Consider the following 25,126-nt stretch of genomic DNA (forward strand, 5'->3'; position numbering starts at 1 on the left):
TGGCTTTTCTGATGGAAGAGCAGAAAATCATCTGTGCACTAACCAGCAATGGAGAAAAAAAAGACAAAAAGCTATTGATGATATATAACTCAACAAGAATTGTTCAAAAGGGAAGATTCAACCAGGCACAAGAGAATCCTACAATAATCACCGCAGCATTTTACTGATAGGAGCTGCATATGTGAGAAGAAAAACTGATTCCCATGTTTCCATTCCACAGAAGACTGCCTTTTTTTTCCCTTAGGGACACCTCCTTCATTTTCCCTCTCATGGTCCTTCCTCAATAATTCTCCTTTTGCTAAGATCATCAAAGATGATATTCTTATCCCACCTAACTTTTATTTATGCTTAATCATTTAATGTAGTTTTTGGATGACACTGTTTAGTAAAGTATTTGTCCCCATTGAAAAAATAAGCTTCTGACATCTTTACTCACAGGGATCTAGTTTCCTAAATCAGGCAAAGTAACCTAGGTAATAATCTACTGCCTAGCAACCAAAATAAATACATGCCTTGGTACTTAGATACATGCTGTTAAGAGAATTCTGCATTATATTAACTGAGCATTAACAGTAACAATAATTTTGCAGGAGATTCTAGCACCCAACTTTGTCTATTATGCATGGAAACAGGTAAAGGAGTCACTGCAGATTTTACTCCATTAGTCGTTGCCGAATCTAGGGGGCGATGCTCATCTCCGTTTCAAGGCCACTGAGCCAGCACTCTCCGATGACATTTCTATGGTCATCTGGCCAGGTGGTATGTTTTTATCTACTGACATTTGCTTTTGAACTGGGCAGGAGCTGGAGCATGAACGGGAGCTCACCCCATTGCGTGGTGCTCAGATCTCAAACCCGAGCTACCAGCTTTCCAGCTGACAAGCCCAGTGTCTTTAACCTCTGAGCTACTGAGCCACCCATGCATACAGGCCTAATTGTAAAATAATTGCCCACCCGTCTTCAGATAAACTACAGCTGAGTGGAAGAATGCTATTCTGCTTGGCAAGGATGCTTCATTTAATCCCCAACAACTTATGATAAAAGGATTTTAGGTCAGATGATAGAGGAGACCTCTGTCTGAAATTCTTGAATATTACTGGCTTATCACAATAACATGGACCATTAAATGATCACAACACCTAACCTTATATAAGGCATCTTCCTGCAATGGTATTTTACAGAGATGGACTCTCTGGAAAGCAATGGCTGCATGTCACTGATTATCTTATGTTGTTTGTTTATATTCTGCCTTTATTATTTTTATAAACAACTTAACGCAAAAAATTACTCCTTCCACCTCCCATTTTCCCCACAACAATAACCGTTGGACTGAGAAAGAATGACTGGCCCAAAGATACCCAGCTGATGTTAGACAGAAAGTCGTGTTTTATCATCATGCCTAGAGGAAACAGCCTTTAGGTGAATCTATGTATCAGACTTCATCAGGAATACTATCTAATTAGGTTAGGTTCAACATCCAGGTAATTGGTACCTTACAATAATATTTCTCAATCTCAGCCATTTTAAATATGTTTAATTTAATCCCCAGTCCTGCCCAGCCAGTGAGAACTCCACACATCTTAAAGTTGTGAAACAGTATCTTTTAATATTCTTTGATGAACAGATTGGAGGATAAAGGGTTTAATATTTAATGTTTACACTAGATTCTCTTACTTCTTCCTACTGCAGAACCATCATGCTATATTGGGCACAGTTCAGCAATGCCCAGTTTTTAGAATCTGCAATGTCAAGAAAGCAGGTACAAAACAAGGTGGAAAGCAAGAAGACTCTTTGAAAGAAATATGACTTTGTTCATTCTAATTAAGCAAATTACAACAGGTTATGAATTTGTTCTGTAAAAGAACAGAAACTGAAGTTATCATGCCAAGCAAAATGAAAAGCTTACCAGTAATATATTTTGATCAGTGCTGAAGGCCACAGGAGGAAGGACGCCACAAAAGCCAAAATGGGAATAGCCAAAGTGCCTCCGGCTATTACAAACATGTTTAACACATCAAGATCCATCTTGCCTTCTTTGCAGTTCTGCTTTCTTCACCTGCATGGATAAAAGAAGTAGAAATATAAGTCTCAAAGTAGCCAAGCAACAAATGCCTGAAGACAAAGTTGTAGAACAGATATTGTACAGGATCTCAGACAACAGAGCCAAACTATCTGTTCTCTTTTTCAAATGTTCCAGGATAACAATATTTTCCTTGAGTTAAATTTCAGAACCAAAAATAAAGGAGATGACTGAGTAAAGGGGGACATCTACAGGGAAATGTCTATAGGAGAGATAGTATGACCAATGGGCACTCAATCACAAAATCAACCTGGACAGAGGGTAATCTGAAATCCATATTGATTCGACTTTGGAGGCAGGATTCAGCAGAATCCAAAGCACAACTAATGAAGAGACTAGGAGACTACCCTAAAAAAATTAGTCCTGCAAACCACCAAATAAAACATTAAATTATTCAAGTTTGGTTTACTTATATCTGTTCAATTACTAATTAAAGACCATACAATAGGTGGCTAAGTTCTATTTCTGATTTACATCTACACAATGAATTTCAATGCACAGCAAACTCTAAAAACTATCAGTGCAATATTGACCACAGATCATTTGCAAAACACACTAATTTACTCTTTCAGACCACCATCTCTGAGTTATTAAATATGCTAAAGAAGCCTGTCTCTAACCTAAGATCCCATAATACCGTGGTGGTGAACCTATGGCACGTGTGCCAGAGGCAGCACTTGGAGCCCTCTCTGTGGGCACACGTGCCATTGCCCCAGCCTTGCCTCCTCCCGTGACCCCTTCCTCACCAGCAGCCCCCCTGGAGGAGAGTCGCCCCTGAGCGTGGCCCACATGGAGCAGTGCAGCCAAGGATATGGCAGCCAGGCAGTGTAGACAAGACTCTGCCCTCACACCCCATCATGCACAGTTGATGCTGTGGGGCGCGGGCAGAGGGCATGGCCGCAATGGTGCTGTTGGGCTTCCTGGGCGATCTGCAGCAGGCCCTGGAGGCGGTGAGTGGCCCTGCAGATAGGCAAGGTGGAGGCAGGGCAGAGAGTGGAGCAGGGGCGGGGCCAGTTTTTGGGCACTCGGTATCTAAAAGGTTCAGCATCACTGCCATAATATATGCCCACTGAGGCATTCAGTATTTAAACAAAAGCCAAAGTGCAATTTGATGAATTAAACCCAGTTACCACATATAAACAGATGATCAATTAAGAGAGTGAATTGACAAACACAGATAATGTACACTGGAATTTTATCTCGCTGGTTCCACAAAAGCATTCACAGAAACAACGGATTGGGTTTCTCTTGGAAAAGGAGAGGGAAATGGCCAGATCCTTAGTTCTGAGAGAGCCTCTTCTTGGCTGCAAAGACAGAGGCATACAAAATTGCTTCTCCAGAGAAGTATCTTAAAAAGCTAACAGAGAAACAGGAGAAGACGAAAGATGTACCTTAACTTGATTCACACAATTGTGAGAAATTGTTTTTTAGATTAATGCAAGCCTTTCAAGAGTGTCTCCCTAGAGTCGTGGGCAAATTCTAAAGAGTTGGGGACTGTCTTGGCTTCAATGACCTTCTAAAGGCCATAGGAGGTCTCCCAAAATCATTATATTGTCTCCATAAAAAAATGGAGGGACAGTTCATTTTCAGGGATGAAGAATGTAAAATGGAAGTGAAGGCCTCATTTTGCTTCTTGTACTATAACCACCTAGAAGATAGCTTTTCAGCATTGATTCAAATGGAGGTTTGAGTTCATTCTTTCTCTCCCTAGAAAGAACAGAATAAAATAGTTGAAAGGGGCCTTGGAGGTCTTCTAGTCTTTGCAAGCAGGAGACTCTATACCATTTCAAATAACTGCTTCTCCAATCTTTTCTTAAAAACCTCCAGTGATGGAGCAGCCTCAATTTTAGCATTTATGTATCATATTAACAAAATGGGGATTTTTAAGAATGCCCATGATAAATATACATCAATATGATAAATCTTCAGTCAGTTAAAAATACAATACAGTGGAAACTAATAGAAAAAAAATACAGATGGTGAGAGTCAGGAAGAGATTAAGGAAGTAAGATAACCATATAGGCAAAAATAGCTGGGTCTGAGAAAGAAAGAGGAAAGTCATAAAATGGATAAATAATTGTTTTTAAAGGAAATGGCTAGCCAGGAAGTATAGGAAAGTAGGAAACCATGCCAAATAAGATAAGAAGAGAGGAATGGAGAGCAGGAAAAGAGCTTATTGTGGAGACATAAATATATATATTGAGTTTAAAAATAACCATAGGAAAATAATTTTTCTTATTCTTATTGTATAAGTGAATATGATTTAGTATGTTATCAGGAAATGTGTATAGGCGGACGGAAAGAGTGTAACCTCATACTACCTCAGCCAATGGGGAAAGAGGAGGGCTGTAGCGGCCGGTGAGAGGGATGAATAAAAGAAGGAGATATTTTGGGTTAAAACTTTGGAGAGAACCAAGCTTTGAAAGCTTCTCTCCCCGCTTATTGCAATAAACGAAACAAAAGGCCTTCACTGTGTCTTGGCTGGTTATTGGTCAGGCGAGCTTGCCTCTGGTCACGAAGGAAAGTAGCCAGGAGCACATAACAGCCTTGGGGGCTCCTCCGGGATTTGCATCCGTTCCATCTTTGGCAGCCGGGGATATTCGAAAGGGGAGTGCGCACCTGGGTAAGTTTTTCCCAGCCCTAAAGGTCGGATTGCCCCTGCTCAAACAAGGAGGAATTGGAGATCCCGAGATAAAAGCCAGGACCCAGTGAAAACCTAAGGGAAAGTCGGCCGACCTAAGGAAGGACTTCAGCTCAGCCTGACAGGTAAGATACCAGAGAGGTATCTGTATATCAGAGAGGTGTTAATGGGCAATAAGAGTTTGAAGAGGAGGGACGCCTCCGGCCAATGTGCCGGCCAACAAAGAAAAAAAAAAGAGGAAAGGTATTTACATTCTGGAATGAACCCCCTTAGGGAGATGGGAATCCTTTAGGGAGAATGTTGAAGTGTTTTAAGTCAATGCTTTAAACAAGGCATTTGAACAAAGGAAGGATGATACATTACAGTATATATTTGGCCTAAGTACATGTTTGGCCAGCCAATAAATTAAATTGGGCTTCTCAGCTTAGCTTAGAGCGATGGGGAATGGATAGGCAGTGGTTAAAGTCTATCAGAAACGCTCCTTGCATTTCCCCATTGCCTAGAGAACAAGCTACAAGTGCCCTAAAAGAGTAAAAGTAGAAAGGTCTGGAAATTATGTTTAATGGTCTGTGTGTTTGGGGATTGTATTGACTCATTTCTAAAGACCTGGGGGAGGGGAGGGAGAGACCCTCTAACAGTAATATACAAAACAACAAGGTCTTATTCCAAAAGGGAAATTTGGGAAAAAAAGCTTCTTGAAAATAAGAATGATTATTTTGCCTGGGGTGAAGCATTTGGAATTTTTTGTGTCTGGTGTAAAAGCAAGAAAGGGTGAAGAAGGGTAGTTTCTTAGTAATTAGAAGGATAATGGAAGGTGTTAAAAGAATGGAAATAATCAGATGGAAGAGAGGGAAAGAGAGAGAGAGAGAAAGAAAGGAGCTGTGTGAAGTTTTATGCCTGGCCAGGATGAAAAGCGAGATCTCTGATCCGCTATTTTTGTGTGAAAGAGTTAAGTAGAAAGCTATGTATTTCATGAGGTTCCTATAGTTTGGAAGGTGACAAGAGAGGAGAAAACCTCTCTCCAAAGGGGGGGGATTGTCCCCCCTAACAGCTTTTGAAATCAGGCAATCTAGGAAAGAATTGCCCAAACTAATAGAAGATTCTATTGAAGTAGGAAAACAAGTTAGAAATTTTTTTAGGACCAATGGAAAGCATGGGAAGGTATTAGGGTACAAATGCAGAAATTAGACAGATGGAAAACTAAAACAATAGAAGATTTATTAACGGTAAAAGAGGCTCAGAAAGTATATGCGAAGTGAGGAGAGAGATAAACGTAAGATAAGATAAAAATCATGGCTCAATTATTGCAAACAGGCCAGCAAAGAGGAAGAGTAATTAGGAAAGGCAGGCTGGGGGTGAGGACAGCCAGTTGGCACCAGGGGATATAAATCTCTAGGAGAAAAAAAAATTTCCCCAGTCCTTAAATAAATAAATAAATGTGCCTTTTGTAAGGAGGAAGGACACTGGGAAAATGAGTACGGTAGCTTAAGAGGAAGGAGGGGGAAGAACTAGCACATTTGGTGAACTTTGAAGATTAGGGGAGTCAGGGGACAAAACTGTTTTTGGGTCCAGCTTTCCAGGAACCCGTGATAACTTTGAAAGTTGGACCAGAGAATGAAGACATTTTGTTTTTGGTTGATTCTGGAGCCACCAGATCCACACTGAACTTCATACCAAAAGGGTTGAAAATTGGACAAGGAAAAATTAGGGCACAAGGCATAGGTGGGCATATAGTGGAAGCTAGAATTTTTGAACCCACTATAGTTAAGTCTCAAGAAAAAGAGCCTAGGGTATGGTGTGATTTTGTATTGGTTGAAGGGAGCTGTAATTTGGTTGGAAGGGATTTAATTGGTAAATTGGGGGTTGTTATTATGGGGAATGAAAGGGAAATAATAGTAAACATTATGGCCTTAAGTGAGGAGGCTCAAAGAAAAGTGAACCCCTCAGTTTGGGCCAAGGAGGGGAATAGGGGAAGGGTTCAAATTAAACCCTTAAAAGTAACTCTTAAATAACCAGGAGAAGCTGTACATCAGAAACAGTATAACATTACATTGGAAGGAAGAATGGGTTTAAAACCCATGGTGGAAGGGCTATTGAAGGGGGGTGAAATTTTTGAGCAATCCTTTTAAACATGTTTAGTTTGTTACTTTTTTTAACCCAAGAATTTCTGCCTTGGAAAAGTAAGAGATGCAAGAAGAAGAAAGAAGAAGAAAAAAAGGGGGGGGCAGTTTCTGTCTGCATGTTTGTTTGTGTGTATGTGTGTTTTTTTTTTTTTAAGAACAGAAAATGGGTAAAATTTCATGACTGTAAGGATAATTAATCAGTGGGATAATTGTCTCCAGAAATTGTGGATGCTTCATTATTGGAGGTTTTTGGGAGGAGGTTAGAAATTGATAGGGTCTGAAATGGATAGAGTTTCCTGTTTCAGTAAGGGGTTGGATTAGAGGACCTCTAATGTCCCATCCAACTCTGATATTCTGTTTTTGTATGTGTGGCATGCTTCAGTGATTTTCCTTTGCATTTTAGTTTGGATTTATCCTTAATAATGCATTTGAGGGTATTCTTGTCAAAGGAACAATCTTATGATGTTTTATTTAACATCTGATAAATATGTGTCTTTGGGACTCCTTGCTACTGCAGAAAAGATGATTAATTGCTGCATACTGTGTGTGTACAATTTGTTTTCCTTTTCCTTGGAGCCAAGGAGGGGGAGGGAAATCTTTATAGAAATCCAATTTGGTTTCAGGGTTATAGCCACAGGCTGCAAGGCTGGATTTGAGTTCAAATCCTGCTTTGGCCATGAGGGTTGGCTGAGTGTTTTGGGGCTGGTTTATTTTTGTTCAGCCCTAGGAGGGAGGTATTGGCAAGCCACTTTTGTAAATGTTATGGCAATTTTCCTCCTGAGGGCTGTTTCAAGCAAAAGTTTTGTATAAATTTTTACTGTCTGGTTTAGTGAGTGGGGGAAGGGGGAGACAATCTTTTGTCTTCTTAGCTATCCTGGCGTTCTTTGATGTGCTGCCACAAGAGTGATTTGAATGTTATTTGCCTGAGACAAAAGGCATTCCAGAAATGTTGGTCCAATGCTAATTGGTGAGCCTATGTGCTTTACCTTTTAGAATCCTGAATGTGTTATTTACAATAAGTTTATTGAGTTATATTTTTATAACATGGTATCTAATCAGGGTGAAAGGGGGAGAAGAAAGAAAAATGTGACAATTTTTGATAGAGCTTCCATGGACAAGTGTAGTCTATCTGATACAGGACAAATAATTTTTTCTTTCTTTTCTTTCCTCCACTTTTAAGCTGTGGAAGCAAATACATTTTTATGTAGCTTCCCAGTTTTGTAAGAACTTATTCTGGGAATTATAAAGAAATGGGAAAGCAACTTTTTGGCAGAAGAAAGGATTGAGGGTGTTTAGCAAATAAAGCCCAATTGGTATGAAAGGAGGTAAAATATCTAGAAATGTATTTGATAGTTGAATTGGAAAGGAAAATAGATAGTAAAAGGATTAAGGATATAGATTTATAATTACCAAACAACAAAAATGGTCTTAAGGGGATTCTGTGGTTATTTTTTTTTTTTTTTATTGAAATTTTTCAAAAGTTTTACAAATAAAAATCCACCCCCCCCTCCCCAACCACCCCCCCCCCCCCCGACTTCCCAGAACTGAATATAGGATTATTTAACAAATATTTTAAAAATAACATTTGCAATTTATAAAATAATTAATAATAATAATAAAAATCACAATAATAATATATATAATAATAATATACATAACATAAACTTTAAAATGAATAATATATACTAAAAAAGAAAAAAAAATAAATAAAAAGAGAAGAGAGAGAGAGAAAGAAGAAAGAAGAAAGTAGACGAAGAATAAAGCATATATATATATAAAAAAAAAAATATATGAATAATAATACATAAAAAATGTATATATATAAAAAAGAAAAAGAAGAAAGAAAGAAAGAAAAAACAATCATTACAAATTATAAAAAGGCTAGATAATATTTTTCCATATCCAAATTATGTTGTATAAAATTTATCCATTTTTCCCATACCGCAAAAAATTTTTCTTGAGATTGCTCCTTTAAGAAAGCCGAAATCTTTGCCATTTCTGCCAAATACGAAACTTTATGAAACCATTCTTGTAAAGTAGGCAAAGATTCCTTCTTCCAATATTGTCCTATTAACAACCTAGCGGCTGTAATCAAATTTAACATCAATATAACCTCCTTAGCATCACAGTCAATAACAATACCTAGTAAAAATAATTGCGGAGTAAATTTTACCCTCCTTTTAAAAATTCTTTGAATATTCCACCATATCTTAATCCAAAAAGCTTTTATATGCTTACACGTCCACCAAATATGGTAATAGGTAGCATCCAAATATCCACATCTCCAGCATTTCGGCTGTAGATTAGGGTACATAATGGACATTTTCTTTGGGTCAAGGTGCCATCTATAAAACATCTTATAAAAATTCTCTCTTAAATTTTGCGCTTGTGTGAATTTAACATTTCTTATCCAAATAAGTTCCCAAGTATCCATTGAAATCGTTTCACCAATATTCTGTGCCCATTTAATCATACAATCTTTAACTAGTTCAAGTTCTGAATCTAATTCCACTAAAACCCCATAAACTCTCTTAATATGGGTTGGCCTTTGATCTCTTACTTGTTTTAAAAAAATTTCATCTTCTCTAAGCCAGCCCATTTTACAATCCATCTTCCATCTATCCACTATTTGTCTATATTGGAACCATGAATAAGTTAAGTTTTCATGTGTTAATTCTTCCAAAGATTTTAACTGCCAGTCTTGGCCATCCCATCTTAATAACTGTACGTAAGAGACCTTGTCCATATTTACCCCTTTCCTTATACCTTCTATGGCATGCCGAGGTATAGCCCATAATGGTATTTTGAAGTCACTTTTATAATACTTTCTCCACACTCTTAGCAAAGAGTTTCTTATAATATGAGACTTAAAAACCCAATCCACTTTTTTATTAAATATTAAATAGGCATGCCATCCAAAAAATAGGTCCCAGCCTTCCAAATGAAGTATTTCTGTATTTGTTAAATTCACCCAGTCGCTAATCAATGTCAATACTACAGCATCATAATACAATTTCATATTTGGTACCTTGAGTCCACCTCTCTCACGAAAATCTTGCATTATTTTAAGTTTCACCCTTGGTTTTTTCCCTGCCCAAACAAATTTATTAATACCTTTTTGCCATTCATCTAAATTACGTTCGTTCTTTAAGATAGGTAACATTTGGAACAAAAAAATAAACTTTGGCAGGACATTCATTTTAATAACTGCAATTCTGCCCATAAGGGATAACTGTAAATTATTCCAGTTTTTTAAATCCTTCTGTACCTCCATCCACAGCTTTTCATAATTATTTTTATACAATTTTACATTAGAAGCAGATAATGTAACCCCCAAATATTTTACCTTATCAACAATTTCAAAGTCTGTTAAGTTAACTAGAGCCTGTTTATCACCATTAGTCATGTTTTTAGCTAATATTTTGGTCTTATTATTATTAATTTTAAAGCCAGAAACACGTCCATATTGTTGAATCAATTGTAATAATTTCACCACCGAAGAAACAGGTTGAGACAAAGTAACAACCAAGTCATCTGCAAAGGCTCTTAATTTATATTCTTTTTTATTAATTTCTATTCCTTTTATTTCTTGAGACTCCCGAATTTTAATCAACAAAATTTCCAGTGTTAAAACAAACAATAACGGAGACAACGGGTGGGATTCTGTGGTTATTACAAGGTACTGCAAGAATGGTGATCCAAAAACTATATGAGGGGAAATATTGGGGAATTAAAGCATAGGTAGAAATGTATTTGAAATTGTATGCTACCCTTGGAATTTATGGGATAGCCCAAAGGGCTACAGAGGGATATTTGATATGTAAAAGGATTAATAAAGGGTTAAGACTCCCAAAGGAGGGAGACAAATAGCTAAATGTAGAACAAGTACTGGGGTCTCTGTCTTCTCTTTGACAGGAAGGTTTGGTGGCGCAAACAACTCCTTTGGAATTTCCAGTCCATAAGATCCAGCCGGGACAGTGTGTGCTGAATCGTAAATGGAAGGAGGAACTTCTACAACCAAAGAAAGGAAGTTCCTTATTATATCTGCTGTCCCGAGGGCTGAGAAGGGTTGGACTCACTACACATGAGCAAAGGTGGTGACTGGACCTGAAAGAGGGTGGACGGTTATTCCAGGACAAGGACTGAAAGCCACGTTTAAAAGGACTTGAATGGGTAGTGGACCAGAACCCCTACCTATTTTGAATATCTTTATTAGAATTTCAGGTGACCCCAGACGAAGAACAAAGATGTTGGTGGTGACTCATCAGAGAAATAAAAGTTGTTTGTTACAAATAAAATGAATAACTAAGTCAGAAGTCATACCATTAGAAACTGAAAATGTACATTGCAAGAATTAGGTGGTAGATGTGTTACCTCTGTAATAGCTAGTGATTATTGTTATTGTTGTAATTGTGGATCAATTTGTGGGTGTGAAATACTGTGTAATAATCATGAAGGGTGGATTCTACTTCTAATATTACTGAAGACAACACACCAGAACAGCCTGGGAAATAAAGGTAAAAATGTGTTTGTGGGATTTAAAGATAGATGATAATCATGAAGCAGAATGGATATTGCAAAAGGAATCAGGAATGTGCCCAACGCTCCTGAACAAAAGTATGAAAATATGTGGGGTGATTGGAGTTGGTTAACAAATTGGCTTCCCAATTTTGGATGGTTAAAACAAATATTTAAAGGACTAGTGTTTATAGTTGTGATAGGTATTATGTGTTGTGTCTGTCTCCAATGTATACCCTGCTGTATTTCATTTTGCACTAAAACATTGGGGTCAGTAGCGAAAAACATCTCTGGAGAAGATATACAGATTCAATTTATGTTATCTAATATAGCCAAAAATGAAGATTCATCAGAGTATACAGAAATACAGGGGGGATTGATAAATATACATCAATATGATAAATCTTCAGTCAGTTAAAAATACAATACAATGGAAACTAATAGAAAAAAATACAGATGGTGAGAGTCAGGAAGAGATTAAGGAAGTAAGATAACCATATAGGCAAAAATAGCTGGGTCTGAGAAAGAAAGAGGAAAGTCATAAAATGGATAAATAATTGTTTTTAAAGGAAATGGCTAGCCAGGAAGTATAGGAAAGTAGGAAACCATGCCAAATAAGATAAGAAGAGAGGAATGGAGAGCAGGAAAAGAGCTTATTGTGGAGACATAAATATATATATTGAGTTTAAAAATAACGATAGGAAAATAATTTTTCTTATTCTTATTGTATAAGTGAATATGATTTAGTATGTTATCAGGAAATGTGTATAGGCGGACGGAAAGAGTGTAACCTCATACTACCTCAGCCAATGGGGAAAGAGGAGGGCTGTAGCGGCCGGTGAGAGGGATGAATAAAAGAAGGAGATATTTTGGGTTAAAACTTTGGAGAGAACCAAGCTTTGAAAGCTTCTCTCCCCGCTTATTGCAATAAACGAAACAAAAGGCCTTCACTGTGTCTTGGCTGGTTATTGGTCAGGCGAGCTTGCCTCTGGTCACGAAGGAAAGTAGCCAGGAGCACATAACAGCCATCTTAGACTTCCGGTTTGCCAACGTGGAGAGCTCCGTCTTCCACATCCGATTTCGCACCGCTGAGGGATCCTGGAAAGGGTTGAAAGTCACCCTGTAGGGGCGACAAGCAAGGAGGGGACCCTTCCGCTCGATCTGGGGCAGCCCTCCAAACTGGCGGACAAAAGACTGGCCATAGAAATATGGCCCGTCACTAGGCTGCACACAGCCCAAGTCAAACTTACCACCAGGCACCTATAAAGCAGCGCGGGTGAGACTGGGTGAGATCTGAACCTCTCTTCAATCCTAATATTTTTCTACCTGTACAAGCTAACTAAAGTGTTTTCCCCCCTGTGGAGAAAGGGAAGGGAAATTCTATCCCACCCTCTAAAAACAGCAGCGACTGACTATCCAGGGGAGTTTAAAATGCTGAAATAGTAACCTGATTATAACTGGATTTCTATCTTTCTAAAATTTGAGGACTAAAAGATTTCTTACTCTTATTGAAGATTTGGGTTTTTACTTACAAAAAAGAAGTAAAATTGGAAAAAGGATTATAAAAATTTTGGACTTAAAAAAAAATAATTTTAAAAGGTATGGGCGACATCTTGTGGCTAAACCTAATAATACAACTTGCTATTGCCTAAAAGCTCTTAGGGGGAGCCTGGAACCCCCACAGAGCACGTCCCCAGGTAGCAGATTGGGGGGCCCTACCCATTATGGCTTTTATGCTGTAATGGCGGATTGGAGGGAATCAAATACCTCCCCTGGACCAACAGGCCTAATGAGTGGCAGCTGGCTCCCCAGTATCGATTGAAGGCGGAGACCATATTGGTTGGAACAGATTCAGAAGAACAGCACACGGTGTGGTGGCAGCCACTTGAACAGCATGTGCACAGCGGTGTAGAAAGCAAAGGAAAGACTACTACACTATATATTTCCCAGGAAAATCATGTTAATGGCAGCAAAACCTAACAATGGCCCTGAGTACGGGCACCCCTTAAATGGGGCAGGGGTGCTAAGAATCTCCCGGTCTGCTAGAAGCATGATAAACCCAAAACTATGAATTGGTATGTGGAATCTGAGAACCCTATACGAAGCTGGGAAAACATACAACACTATCCAAAAAATGTCCAAATACAATATCTCTATATTGGAGTGAGTGAAATGCGCTGGCCTGAAAATGGAATGTGTAGAATAGGAAATTATACTATCTACTACTCTGGTGAGAATAGCAAACACCATCGAAATGGAGTAGCTATAATTGTAAACAATCATGTAAATAAATGCATCGAATCCTTTATTCCTGTATCCGATAAGAGTGATAATGATCCAAATAAATAGTACTCCAGTAAATATGAACAAATTCAAAACAGAGAGAGGGGTACCACAAGAAACAACAGTGGATGATGGAGGAAAGTCTTCATCTCGTGGATGAAAGAAGATCTTATAAAAATAAAAACGAACAAAAATACAATGAATTGCAGAAAACAATTTGAAGAAAAATTCGACTGGCAAAAGAAAAGTGGTTTGCTAAGAGATGCAAGGAAATAGAAGAGACAGAACGTATGCATGATAATTTCAATTTACACAAAAAAGTGAAAAAAGCAGCAGACTTCTACAAAAAGAAAACCAACAACTTAGTTGACAAAGAGGAGAAAATTATCTTAGATGAGGATGAAAAACTAAAAAGATGGAAGGAATATGTTGAAGAACTTTTTGAGGACACTGGGGATGATATAGATATGGGAAGTATAACAACTGGACCAAATATCGCTATGGAGGAGGTTGACCATGCAATAAAAATAGCAAAAACAAGAAAAGCCACAGGACCTGATGATATCCCAGTAGAAATTTTAAAATTGCTGGAAGACAATGGGAAGAATTTTTTACTGCAGCTCTTCAATCGGATATATGAAACAGGAAAGATACCTAATGATTGGCTAAAATCAACCTTTGTGACAATCCCCAAAAAAATAAATGCAAAGAAGTGTACCAAATACAGAACAATAAGCTTAATGAGTCATGCCCTGAAAATATTCCTGAGAATAATTCACACAAGAATATACAACAATGTCTAATGAAGAAACGGATAAGGGGGGACATGATAGCAGTGTTCCAATACCTCAGGGGCTGCCATAAAGAAGAGGGAGTCAAGCTATTCCCCAAAGTACCTGAAGGCAGGGCAAGAAGCAACAGATGGAAACTAACCAAAGAGAGAAGCAACCTAGAACTAAGGAGAAACTTCCTGACAGTTAGAATAATTAACCAGTGGAACAACCTGCCTCCAGAAGCGGTGAATGCTCCAACACTGGAAGTTTTTAAGAAGAGACTGGACAGCCATTTGTCTGAAATGGTATAGGGTTTCCTGCCTGAGCAGGGGCTTGGACTAGATGACCTCCAAGGTCCCTTCCAACTTTATTATTAACAGGTGGGTAAAGACTCCTACAGGACAGTCCGTGATCTTTTACCAATTTTCTATTATTCTGATTTTGTTTTCTCAAATCTTAAAACAGTTTGGCAACTTTAAGCACGCATTAAGGCAGAGGCCTTGTCTGCATACACAGTTGCGTGTTTAAAAAAAAAGCAACGCTGGCTACCAGACCCAGCTATACTTTAATGAGCGACGTATATTCGGAATTAGGTCCCCTGTCTTTTACGCGATAGGATCGCTCGCCTATTACGGCGCACCAGGCTGTGCACCAGTCTCGGCATCTTTAACCCTTTAATGCCGAGGGAATTGATATGAAAGGGCCTCAAGTTCTTGCACTCCATCCAGCAGCACCGCCAAACACTGCCTCGCTTTGCACCCGCTGCCAAACTCAGGAGACATGGCCAGCAGGGCCGCCCAGAAGAAAAGCTCAGGGAACCGGGAATCGGCTCCGCCGAGGAAGTTCCCCCGCCACGGCCCGGCTTCCAATGAAGGATTGCCAATGGCTGCCGGGCCCCGGGAATCCCAGAGTCCTTTACTCCCCGGGGAAAAGCCACGTACTGCTAATCCGCCTAGCCTGTGGTGCAGCGCCCGCTCCAGCAGTCCTCTCGGTCCCATCTATTTGCTTCCTCCTTGTCGCTGCAGCGGCTGCTGTGACTTCCTAACCGTAGCCAAGCCAACCTCCCCGCTCCCTGTTTTGCCTAACGGAGACCTCGTTAGGGCTGCCCGCCGTGCCCACCCCGCTCCGGCAATCTACCTGAGCGCTGCAATGACTTCAGCCTCAAGAATAACCTGCTCCCCGGGCACTTCCTTCGGCCGGTCTTTTTCTGCTTCGCGGTGTATTAAAGGCAAAGCGGTGTATTAAAGGCAAGGTGTGGTTCCTCCGACAGAAAAGGCGAGTGGGTTGGCCAAAGTCGGAGATGGACGTGCTGAGGTAGCGCATCGGGCATCAGCGCGATAATTAATAACGACGATCTCAAAGCCAATTCCCGCCTATCTTCCTTTGTTAGACTATCGTCCAAAATAAATCCAGATGGGCTTGCCTTTGAGTAAAATCCAAAGGTAGCCTGGCAGCTTTTAACACGAGAGTCCAAATCCAGATCATCTTGCTTATTTCGCCACACGTAAGATAAAGCAAAGAGCTTACCACGAATAATTGTAATGAAAGCTCCGGTCCCGTTCTCGTGGGGTTTCTGTGCAGACTGTTGAAGAGTTGCACTGATTTTCAATGCAAAATCTTAGGCTTGTCTTCTCAGAAGCCCCGCTGAATTCAATTGGGCTTGCCCGAGGGCAGGGGTCAGCAACCTTAAACACTCAAAAGAGCCATTAGGATCCGTTTCCCATAGAAAAGAAAACACTGGGAGCCACAAAACCCTTTTGACATCTAAAATGAAGATAACACTGTGTATATCACTTTTTACCTTTATGCTATGTATAAAAAAACTATAGTGTGTTATGAAACCAATGAACTGCCACAAAGAAAACAAATTTTTATTTCTGCATGCAACACAAACATTTTGAACTCCACCCCTCCACCCCCCAAAAAAGATGCTGGGTGGAAGGTTACTTTCAAATAAAATACTCAATGTCTATTTGAGTCCTCCTCGTATTTATGAAATAAAAAGCCGGTGCAAGCTATAAAAACTACAAACAGAAAAATAGAAAAGAAAAAAATTGTGGGGGAGGGGGGAGAAAAAGACAGGAGAAAGAAAGAAAAAACAAATCTTTCTCCTTCATGCCAACAGATAAAAACAATTTTAGTAGCTTATCTGCCATCTTTAAATACGGCATAATTATCTCCACACCTTATGTCTTAATTGAAAAAACATCAAAATATTTCATTAAATGTTCTTTACTAATGGTCTAGTAAGGACAACTACATATATTCATATATCTCTCTCCCTGCCTCTCTTCCTCCCTGCATCTCTCTCCCTCTCTCTCTCTCTCTCCCCCCCGTCTCCCTCTCCCTCCCTTCCTCCTTCCCTCCCTCCCTTCCTCTTTCCCCCCTCTCCCTCTCCCCCCCTCTCCCTCCCTCTGTCTCTCTCCTTCCCTTTCCCTCCCTCCCTCCCTCCTTCCCTCTCTCTCTCTCTCTCCCTCCCTATCCCTCTCTCTCTTTCTGCCCATTCATTCATCTGACCCGAGCACCCGCACACGCCCACATACACAAATTTTTCTATCTTGGTCTCACGGGGATCGAGAGGAAGAGGAACCGGCCCGAACGGAATAGGACAAATGAACACAGCTGCCTTAAGACACTTGCTGCATCTCAGGCACCTCATCACAGCTGACGCACCATGGACATTCTTATACGGCGCTCGTCTCCTGCCCTTGGTCTGCCAGTCCTCTTCCCCAGTCAGTGTGTTTGTCTGTGTGTGTGTGGGTGAAAGAGAGAGAGAGAGAGGCACTTGCGCTTCTCTCTTTCTCTCTCTCTCTCTCTCTCTCTCTCTCTCTCTCTCTCGGGGGGGGGGGGCTTCTGGACCTTCTGGACCTCTGTCTTCTTGCAGGTTCCAACCAACTGCTTTGTATTTCGCCGAGGTCCCCAGGCTGTAGCCAAAATAGCTGCGATTGGAATATGTAGATAAAGCAGCATTACGCTGGCATTGAAGGCAAGTGGAAGCAGTGGACGGAGCAGGCAGGCAGGGCTCAATCCCAATGGATTGAGAAGGGAAGTGCAAGTGCCTCTCTCTGTCTGTCTCTCTCTCTCTGCAAATGGCGGAGGAGGATTGGGAGCTGCAGTAGAAGGCTGAAAGAGCCACATATGGTTCCAGAGCCGCGGGTTGCCATCCCGTGCCCAAGGGGAATGGGGCCCGAAAGTGCAGCGCTAATTTGAAGCATTTTGCTTCAATCAGATGAAAAACAGAAAAAATCGTTTGAAGTGGAATATTACAGACTCAGCATGGCAGGTCCTCGACATCCTTCAAGGGAAAAAGGAGTATTGTTTTTAAAACCACGATGATGGCTTTAAAATGTGTTTCAGAGCCATGATGATGGCCTTGAAACTGTTGTATGGTTACCTGTCTTCAATATGTTGGGGATATCTTTGAACTAATGTATGAAAAATAATGGAATAGGAGATAAGAATCAATGGGATAAAATTTAAGCTAGCTTTTAATGATTTTTCCATAGTCCTCTGTTGAAAAATATTTTTAACATGCTAAAAAATACAAGCATCCTTTGTAAATCTCATCCTATAAATGTGCAAACATATTTCTTATGAAAAATGGGGAAAAAACCGAGATGTAGTTTGGTTTTTTGGCTAAGGCAGTTTTTTGAGTCCCAAACATTAGAAAATCATCTTTAGTAACCAAATGAAGCTGCTAGTTGGACAATCAACAAAAATGGCACAGTTTACATATATATCTTTTAAAATTGGCTTTTCTACTGAAACAACAACAACAACAACAACAACAACAATAATAATAATAATAATAATAATAATAATAATAATAATAGAGTTGGAGTGAGGAAAGGTAAGGCTCAAAATGAACTAAGGCTTTCAACAAAAGTCAAAAATAACAAAAAAAGCTTCTTTCAACATGTAAAAAACAAGAAAAAGGTTAAGGAAATGATTGGTCCACTAGTGGGAGAAAGTGGCACGAAGATGACAAGCAACAGGGAGAAAGCAGAACTACTCAACTCATTTTTTGCATCCGTATTTACACAAAGGGAAAAAACAGTCCAACCTATCAAAAACACTACTGTAAACAACAGATTAGAAACACAAGTTAAGATAGGCAAGAAAATGGTAAGTGAGCACCTGCCCACTCTAGATGAGTTCAAATCACCAAGACCAGATGGTTTACACCCCAAGGTTCTGAAGGAACTGGCAGATGTGATCTCAGAACCACTGAACTATATCTTTCAAAGATCCTGGAGCACTGGGGAACTACCAGAGGACTGGAAAAGGGCTGAAGTAGTTCCCATCTTCAAAAGGGGGGGGGAATGGATCCAGGAAACTACGAACCTATCAGCCTGACCTCAATAACTGGGAAGATCTTGGAAAAGATAATCAATCAACGAATCAGCAAACACCTATGGGCAAACAAAGTCATTACAAAAGCCAACATGGGTTTCTCAAAAACAGATCATGCCAGATAAATCTTACTACATTCTTTGACCAGGTGATAAAATTAGTGGACTGTAGTTTCCTGGATCCTTCCCCCCCCCCTTTTTTTTTTTTTTTTTTTTTTTTTTTTTTTTTTTTTGAAGATGGGAACTACATCAGCTCTTTTCCAGTCCTCTGGTAGTTCCCCAGAAACTGTTTTATAGTTTTTCTCTTTTTCTCAGCTCAAAACAATAGGAAGCTCCTGTCACAGCTTTGAGGCTGCAGAGAGGACCAGAATTAAAGAAAAGTACTTTAGCTGATTTTGTCCTAAATACTTAAAAGCCTTCAGCAAAAGAGGTCTCCTCTTATTATATTTTTCTCTAATCTACATTTTCCCCCGGAAAGATTTCTCACACTTAACTTCAAAATATTCATATATTTTAAATAGGATTTTAAACAGGAAATGTTCTTAGTTCAAAATCTGATTTCCAATCAAGTTCACCCTTGGTCTGTTTAAAACACTCTGAAATTAATGCTTATTTCCAAACATTAGATTTTTCTTTAAGTTCTTAAACTGACATGAAACTTCTTTCCATGAGAACTGAAGGGAAATCACCAATGTAATAAAACTTATCCTTCTCAAGGTTCTTGGTATCCAGAAAAGCAATTTACAAGACATATCAGTGAAAGTTATTAAGACAAGAAGTGAACTAAAGGCTCCGAATGCAATTTGAGCAAGACTTCCAGAGCTGTAAAACCCGCCAGAAATTGCTGTCTTATAGTCTCATCGTGGGGAGTATCTGTATGGAGAACTATGGGAGATCCCAGGTCCTCCCCTTAATCTGGAGAGGAGTTTAGGGCGCCAATTCGTTCACTGGCTCTTCCTTCTGCCTTGGTCGTCAGCCCATTCTTCAATTTGCCATTGCTTTCCTGCTTCCCTTTACTAGAGTTTTGTACAGTATTCCAAATGCTATATAAAATATTATAGGAAATAAAAATGTATTTCAGCTTTGGTTGATGAAAATAACTCTGAGCTTTTCTACAGGATTGTTCCCATCTTCCCATTTGGATGGCTTGGGTATTTATGGTATGATAAAGTAAATGTTGATTTTAATAATCATTTTATTAGACACACCATATTAAGAGTTTGGAATAAATATAAAACAAGTTTTACGAAAGCTTTTTTTTTAGAAAAGAAATGGTGATAAAGCCGTATGGTAAAAGATGTATGGTAAAATAGTATATTTCAATTCCAGAGACCCCATCCTCAAGTTAGGGAAGAATTAGAATTAAAAGGTCACACTTCTAATGGTTTACATGCCAACAAATGAAGGAAAGATTTAAACTAGAGAAAAAAGGCCATGGTTTTGAGTTTGCTAAAAATGAATTGGAAATCCTACTACGTGGTAGTGATGATCATATAATCGCCAAGGTCTATAAAACAATATTAAAATTGAATTTGGAAAATGAAAGTGTAAAACACTGTATGATCCAGTGAGCAAGGAATTATGGGTATAATGTGACATTTGAACAATGGGAGAATATGTGGGTAAAAGGCTTAAAATTCACATTAAATTATAACCTAAAAGAAATTTTTTACAAAATGATGTATCGCTGGTATTTAACACCAGATAAGTTATCTAGAATGTATAAAAGTATTTCAAATGAATGTGGCAATGTAAATGTAAAGAAGAGACTTTTTATCATTTATGGTGGACATTTGATAAGGTAAAGAAATAGGATCCATATATTAATGCCGAAAATTCTTAAAGTGAATATAAAGATTAAACCAGAAACTTTCCTTCTGGGCCTAATGGAAAGAGAACTGGAAAAAAAATTGGAACTCTGATTTTATATATGGTGACAGCAGCAAGATTGCCCTATGCACAAAAGTGGAAGTATATCTTGATTCCTATCATGGACGAATGGTTACAAAAGCTGATGAAATTAGCAGAGATGGCCAAATTGACTGTGCTGATCAAAGAAAAGAACATAAATACTTTTGTTTCTATTTGGAAAGCACTTCTGGACTTTGTGCTTGAGGTGGAAAAAAATGATACTGTGATTTTGGGTTTTACCAATTAGACTGATTTGCTGAATAGAGAAATGGCTAGTGCATACTACTATAGAAATGTAAAAAGTTGAGATTTGATTTTAATGTCTGGTTTTACTGCAACAGAGAGAGTTGAAAGTTAATGCCTTTTGTTTCTTCCCCTCCCTTTCTTCACACCTTTTTTGTTTTCCCTTTTTCTACTGTTGTCTTCACATTTTATATTATAAATGAATAAAACTAATTTTAAAAAAAGGATTGTTCCCATCTACTATGCCAGCACTAATCTGTTCTCCTCTCCCCCCCCCCCCGCAGAAAGAACTTTCAGAATGGAATGAAAGCTAAGCCAATTAACTCTGGAAGTTAACTAGCTCAATCCAGGAGAAACACCGAGATAGCAAGTGTAAGGACCCACCTCAGCTAACCACCCAAGAAAGCAGAACTCTTGAAACAGGCATTGTCTCAAAAGGAAACTTTTATTAGGAGCTAGTGACAGTAGGGAAGTCAAGGTGAGATCTGGGGAAAATCTCACTCAAACGGTATAGTTAAACTAGCGATCTTCCTCCTCCCACCAAAGTCATAGTATCCATTTGAAATCCAGCCAATCCACAGGTGTTATGATGTGCTGGTAACTGGCACGGTTGACACATACAGTGGGTCAAAAAAGTATTTAATCAGCCACCAATTGTGCAAGTTCTCCCACTTAAAAAGATGAGAGAGGCCTGTAATTGTCATCATAGGTAGACCTCAACTACGAGAGACAAAATGAGAAAACAAATCCAGACAATCACATTGTCTGATTTGGAAAGAATTTATTTGCAAATTATGGTGGAAAATAAGTATGTGATCAATATCAAAAGTTCATCTCAATACTTTGTTATATATCCTTTGTTGGCAATGACAGAGGTCAAATGTTTTCTGTAAGTCTTCACAAGGTTGGAACACACTGTTGCTGGTATATTGGCCCATTCCTCCATGCAGATCTCCTCTAGATCAGTGATGTTTTGGGGCTGTCGCTGGGCAACACGGACTTTCAACTCCCTCCAAAGGTTTTCTATGGGGTTGAGATCTGGAGACTGGCTAGGCCACTCCAGGACTTTGAAATGCTTCTTACGAAGCCACTCCTTCGTTGCCCGGGCGGTGTGTTTGAGATCATTGCCATGCTGAAAGACCCAGCCATGTTTCATCTTCAATGCCCTTGCTGATGGAAGGAGGTTTGCACTCAAAATCTCACGATACATGGCCCCATTCATTCTTTCCTGTACACGGATCAGTCTTCCTGGTCCCTTTGCAGAGAAACAGTCCCAAAGCATGATGTTGCCACCCCCATGCTTCACAGTAGGTATGGTGTTCTTTGGATGCAACTCAGCATTCTCTCTCCTCCAAACATGACGAATTGTGTTTCTACCAAACAGTTCTACTTTGGTTTCATCTGACCATAGGACATTCTTCCAATCCTCTTCTGGATCATCCAAATGCTCTCTAGCAAACTTCAGACGGGCCCGGACATGTACTGGCTTAAACAGGGGGACACGTCTGGCAGTGCAGGATCTGAGTCCCTGGCAGCGTAGTGTGTTACTGATGGTTGCCTTTGTTACGTTGGTCCCAGCTCTCTGCAGGTCATTCACTAGGTCCCCCCCGTGTGGTTCTGGGATTTTTGCTCACTGTTCTTGTGATCATTTGACCCCATGGGGTGAGATCTTGCGTGAAGCCCCAGATCGAGGGAGATTATCAGTGGTCTTGTATGTCTTCCATTTTCTAATTATTGCTCCCACAGTTGATTTCTTCACACCAAGCTGCTTGCCTATTGCAGATTCAGTCTTTCCAGCCTGGGTGCAGGTCTACAGTTTTGTTTCTGGTGTCCTTCGACAGCTCTTTGGTCTTCACCATAGTGGAGTTTGGAGTGTGACTGTTTGAGGTTGTGGACAGGTGTCTTTTATACTGATAACAAGTTCAAACAGGTGCCATTAATACAGGTAATGAGTGGAGGACAGAGGAGCCTCTTAAAGAAGAAGTTACAGGTCTGTGAGAGCCAGAAATCTTGCTTGTTTGTAGGTGACCAAATACTTATTTTCCACCATAATTTGCAAATAAATTCTTTCCAAATCAGACAATGTGATTGTCTGGATTTGTTTTCTCATTTTGTCTCTCATAGTTGAGGTCTACCTATGATGACAATTACAGGCCTCTCTCATCTTTTTAAGTGGGAGAACTTGCACAATTGGTGGCTGACTAAATACTTTTTTGCCCCACTGTATCTCAAGGCCTTCTCCAGTTTCATTTCTCTGTAACTGTCTCACTGAACGGATAGAGGCGGGAGAGGAAAAGTAGAAAGCAAAAATTATCCCAAGCAAAAGCAAATAACCCCCTTCCCCCCAGTAGAATGGCAGACCCCAAAACAAAAGCACAAGAATATATATGCAAGGTAGATAAGGATTTGGAGACCTGACAGCGAGCTTTTAAATTTCCCTTGGGGCTGCAGAATGGGATTCCTTCTCATTGGTGGGAACACCTCTTCTCTGGCTTCCTCTACTCTGGGATTCTCCCCAGTCTTCAGAAACCAAAGTTATGAGCAATAGCAACCGTAGGAGGGATTAAAACAAGCAAGATGACATCACCATTCAAGTCCCACTACATCTCCCATCTTGTCCATTTTGATCTCCCCTGCAGTTCAGGCACTTTGATGTCTTAGACCCGTGATGGCAAATCTATGGCACGCGTGCCACAGGTGGCACGCAGAGCCCTCTCTATGGGCACGCAAGCTGTTGCCTCAGTCCTAGGCCTTCAGCTGGGTTTTATAAAATCTTTTCACTTTAGGTCTCCGCCGCCGTGCAAAAAAAAAAGGTTCAACTTTTTTCAATCAGTTTCAACTTCTCGTGGGGAAAAAAAAGATCTCGCAAAGTTGGAATTGATTGATTGAACTTTTTAGTCCCACCCAGTCTGCTGTTACCACCGCAGCCACACCCACCCAATGGGCCACGCCCACCCAATGGGCCACGCCCACCCAATGCCACACCCATCCGGCACCAGATGATATATAAGTGGGTTTTGGGTTGCAGTTTGGGCACTCAGTCTCTAAAAGGTTCGCCATCACTGTCTTAGACTCTTGCTTCTAATTGTTCTTCTTTCTTCCCCTTACTGTGCAAAGCTAGGACACCCTGCTGTATTAAAGTGCTGAATATCCATCGTGTAAATTGCTATCCCCATTTCCAGTCCATCTCCTGCTTGTCTGCATCTCCTCTGGTCTCTGCTAAATATTGCTATCCTGGTTCTGCATATGCAGCCTGCTTTAGGCAAACAGATGGGCAGATACCTCTGCTTTTGCTGAGCATCCTCTTTATCATGTCACCAGTTGAAATCAGAGAAAGGCATCTACCTACCATGGTGCTAATACGGAAATGGTGTGGGGCAGACTACAGTACTCGGCTTAACATCAGGGTTATTCATGCAGTGTGGTTAAAAAAAAATCAAGATGATAGTCACAACAGGTTGATTAAAGTTCCACCTGGTTTTTGTGTAATGCAATGAACATAAAAAAGCAGGTGGAACTTTAATTGCACTATTGCCATTCCCATGCTGACATTTTTGCCAATAACCTAGATACCTTTGACTCTTACCTTCTTCCCAGTGACTAGATAAATGTTTTAAAAATGGAGTGATAAAGGGAACCAAACCATGTTGCTCTTTTCCTTTCTTTATATAAGCAACAGCAGGAGAACCAGTAAAGATGTATTTCTCATGCAGTTTAGTTGTAATATTATTTCACTGATACACTATTTTGCTAAACTGATAAGAGCCACAAAGTGACTGTCATGATTCCGAAAGATGAGACCAAAAAAAAGAACTCCAAGGCAAAAAAGAATTTCCTTAAAGAACATTTTTATTTGGCTACATAATAACCATTGGGTTCAATGATGAACCCAAAACTGAAACACCTCCCCAAAGATTACAAAGTTGCAAAACTTCCCAACCCAACAGTGAGTCATAAATTACATTCCCCAATTAATTATTTGTGCAGGCTTTCTAATGGAGACTACAGCCTGCCAAAATGCAGTTAACAATAACCTTGGTTCCCACAGAACAACATATTGTTATGCCTAAGATAAAACACTCATCCCTCCCATTCTGTGGCAACCGAAGAGGAAATGGCCTCAGCTAATTTCGTTTTGAGAGTTGATAGTGACAGCACGTACAGTACCTTTGGCTGAGCAATCTAGTGCTATTACACAATGCG

At 39.8% G+C, this 25,126-nt stretch overlaps 1 protein-coding gene across 3 annotated transcripts in view; it reads right to left on the reverse strand.

Moving 5' to 3' along the window:
* ABHD6 (abhydrolase domain containing 6, acylglycerol lipase) overlaps nucleotides 1-25,126 on the reverse strand; it is a 75,018-nt gene that overhangs the window by 23,633 nt on the left and 26,259 nt on the right. The window contains exons 1-2 of one of the 3 annotated variants that reach the window (XM_039348084.1): nucleotides 15,555-15,710; nucleotides 1,906-2,055 (exon numbers count right to left, since the gene is read on the reverse strand). In XM_039348084.1, the coding sequence (XP_039204018.1) occupies nucleotides 1,906-2,024 (119 nt within the window). In that variant the 5' untranslated portion in view covers nucleotides 2,025-2,055; nucleotides 15,555-15,710. Of the gene's footprint in view, nucleotides 1-1,905; nucleotides 2,056-15,554; nucleotides 15,871-25,126 lie in introns of those variants that run through there. The other 2 variants (XM_039348085.1, XM_039348083.1) reach the window with 2 other exon arrangements.

This window comes from Crotalus tigris, unplaced genomic scaffold (genome assembly GCF_016545835.1).
Source record: "Crotalus tigris isolate CLP2741 ecotype Arizona unplaced genomic scaffold, ASM1654583v1 scf7180000018122.1127207, whole genome shotgun sequence".
Taxonomy (NCBI): domain Eukaryota; kingdom Metazoa; phylum Chordata; class Lepidosauria; order Squamata; family Viperidae; genus Crotalus; species Crotalus tigris.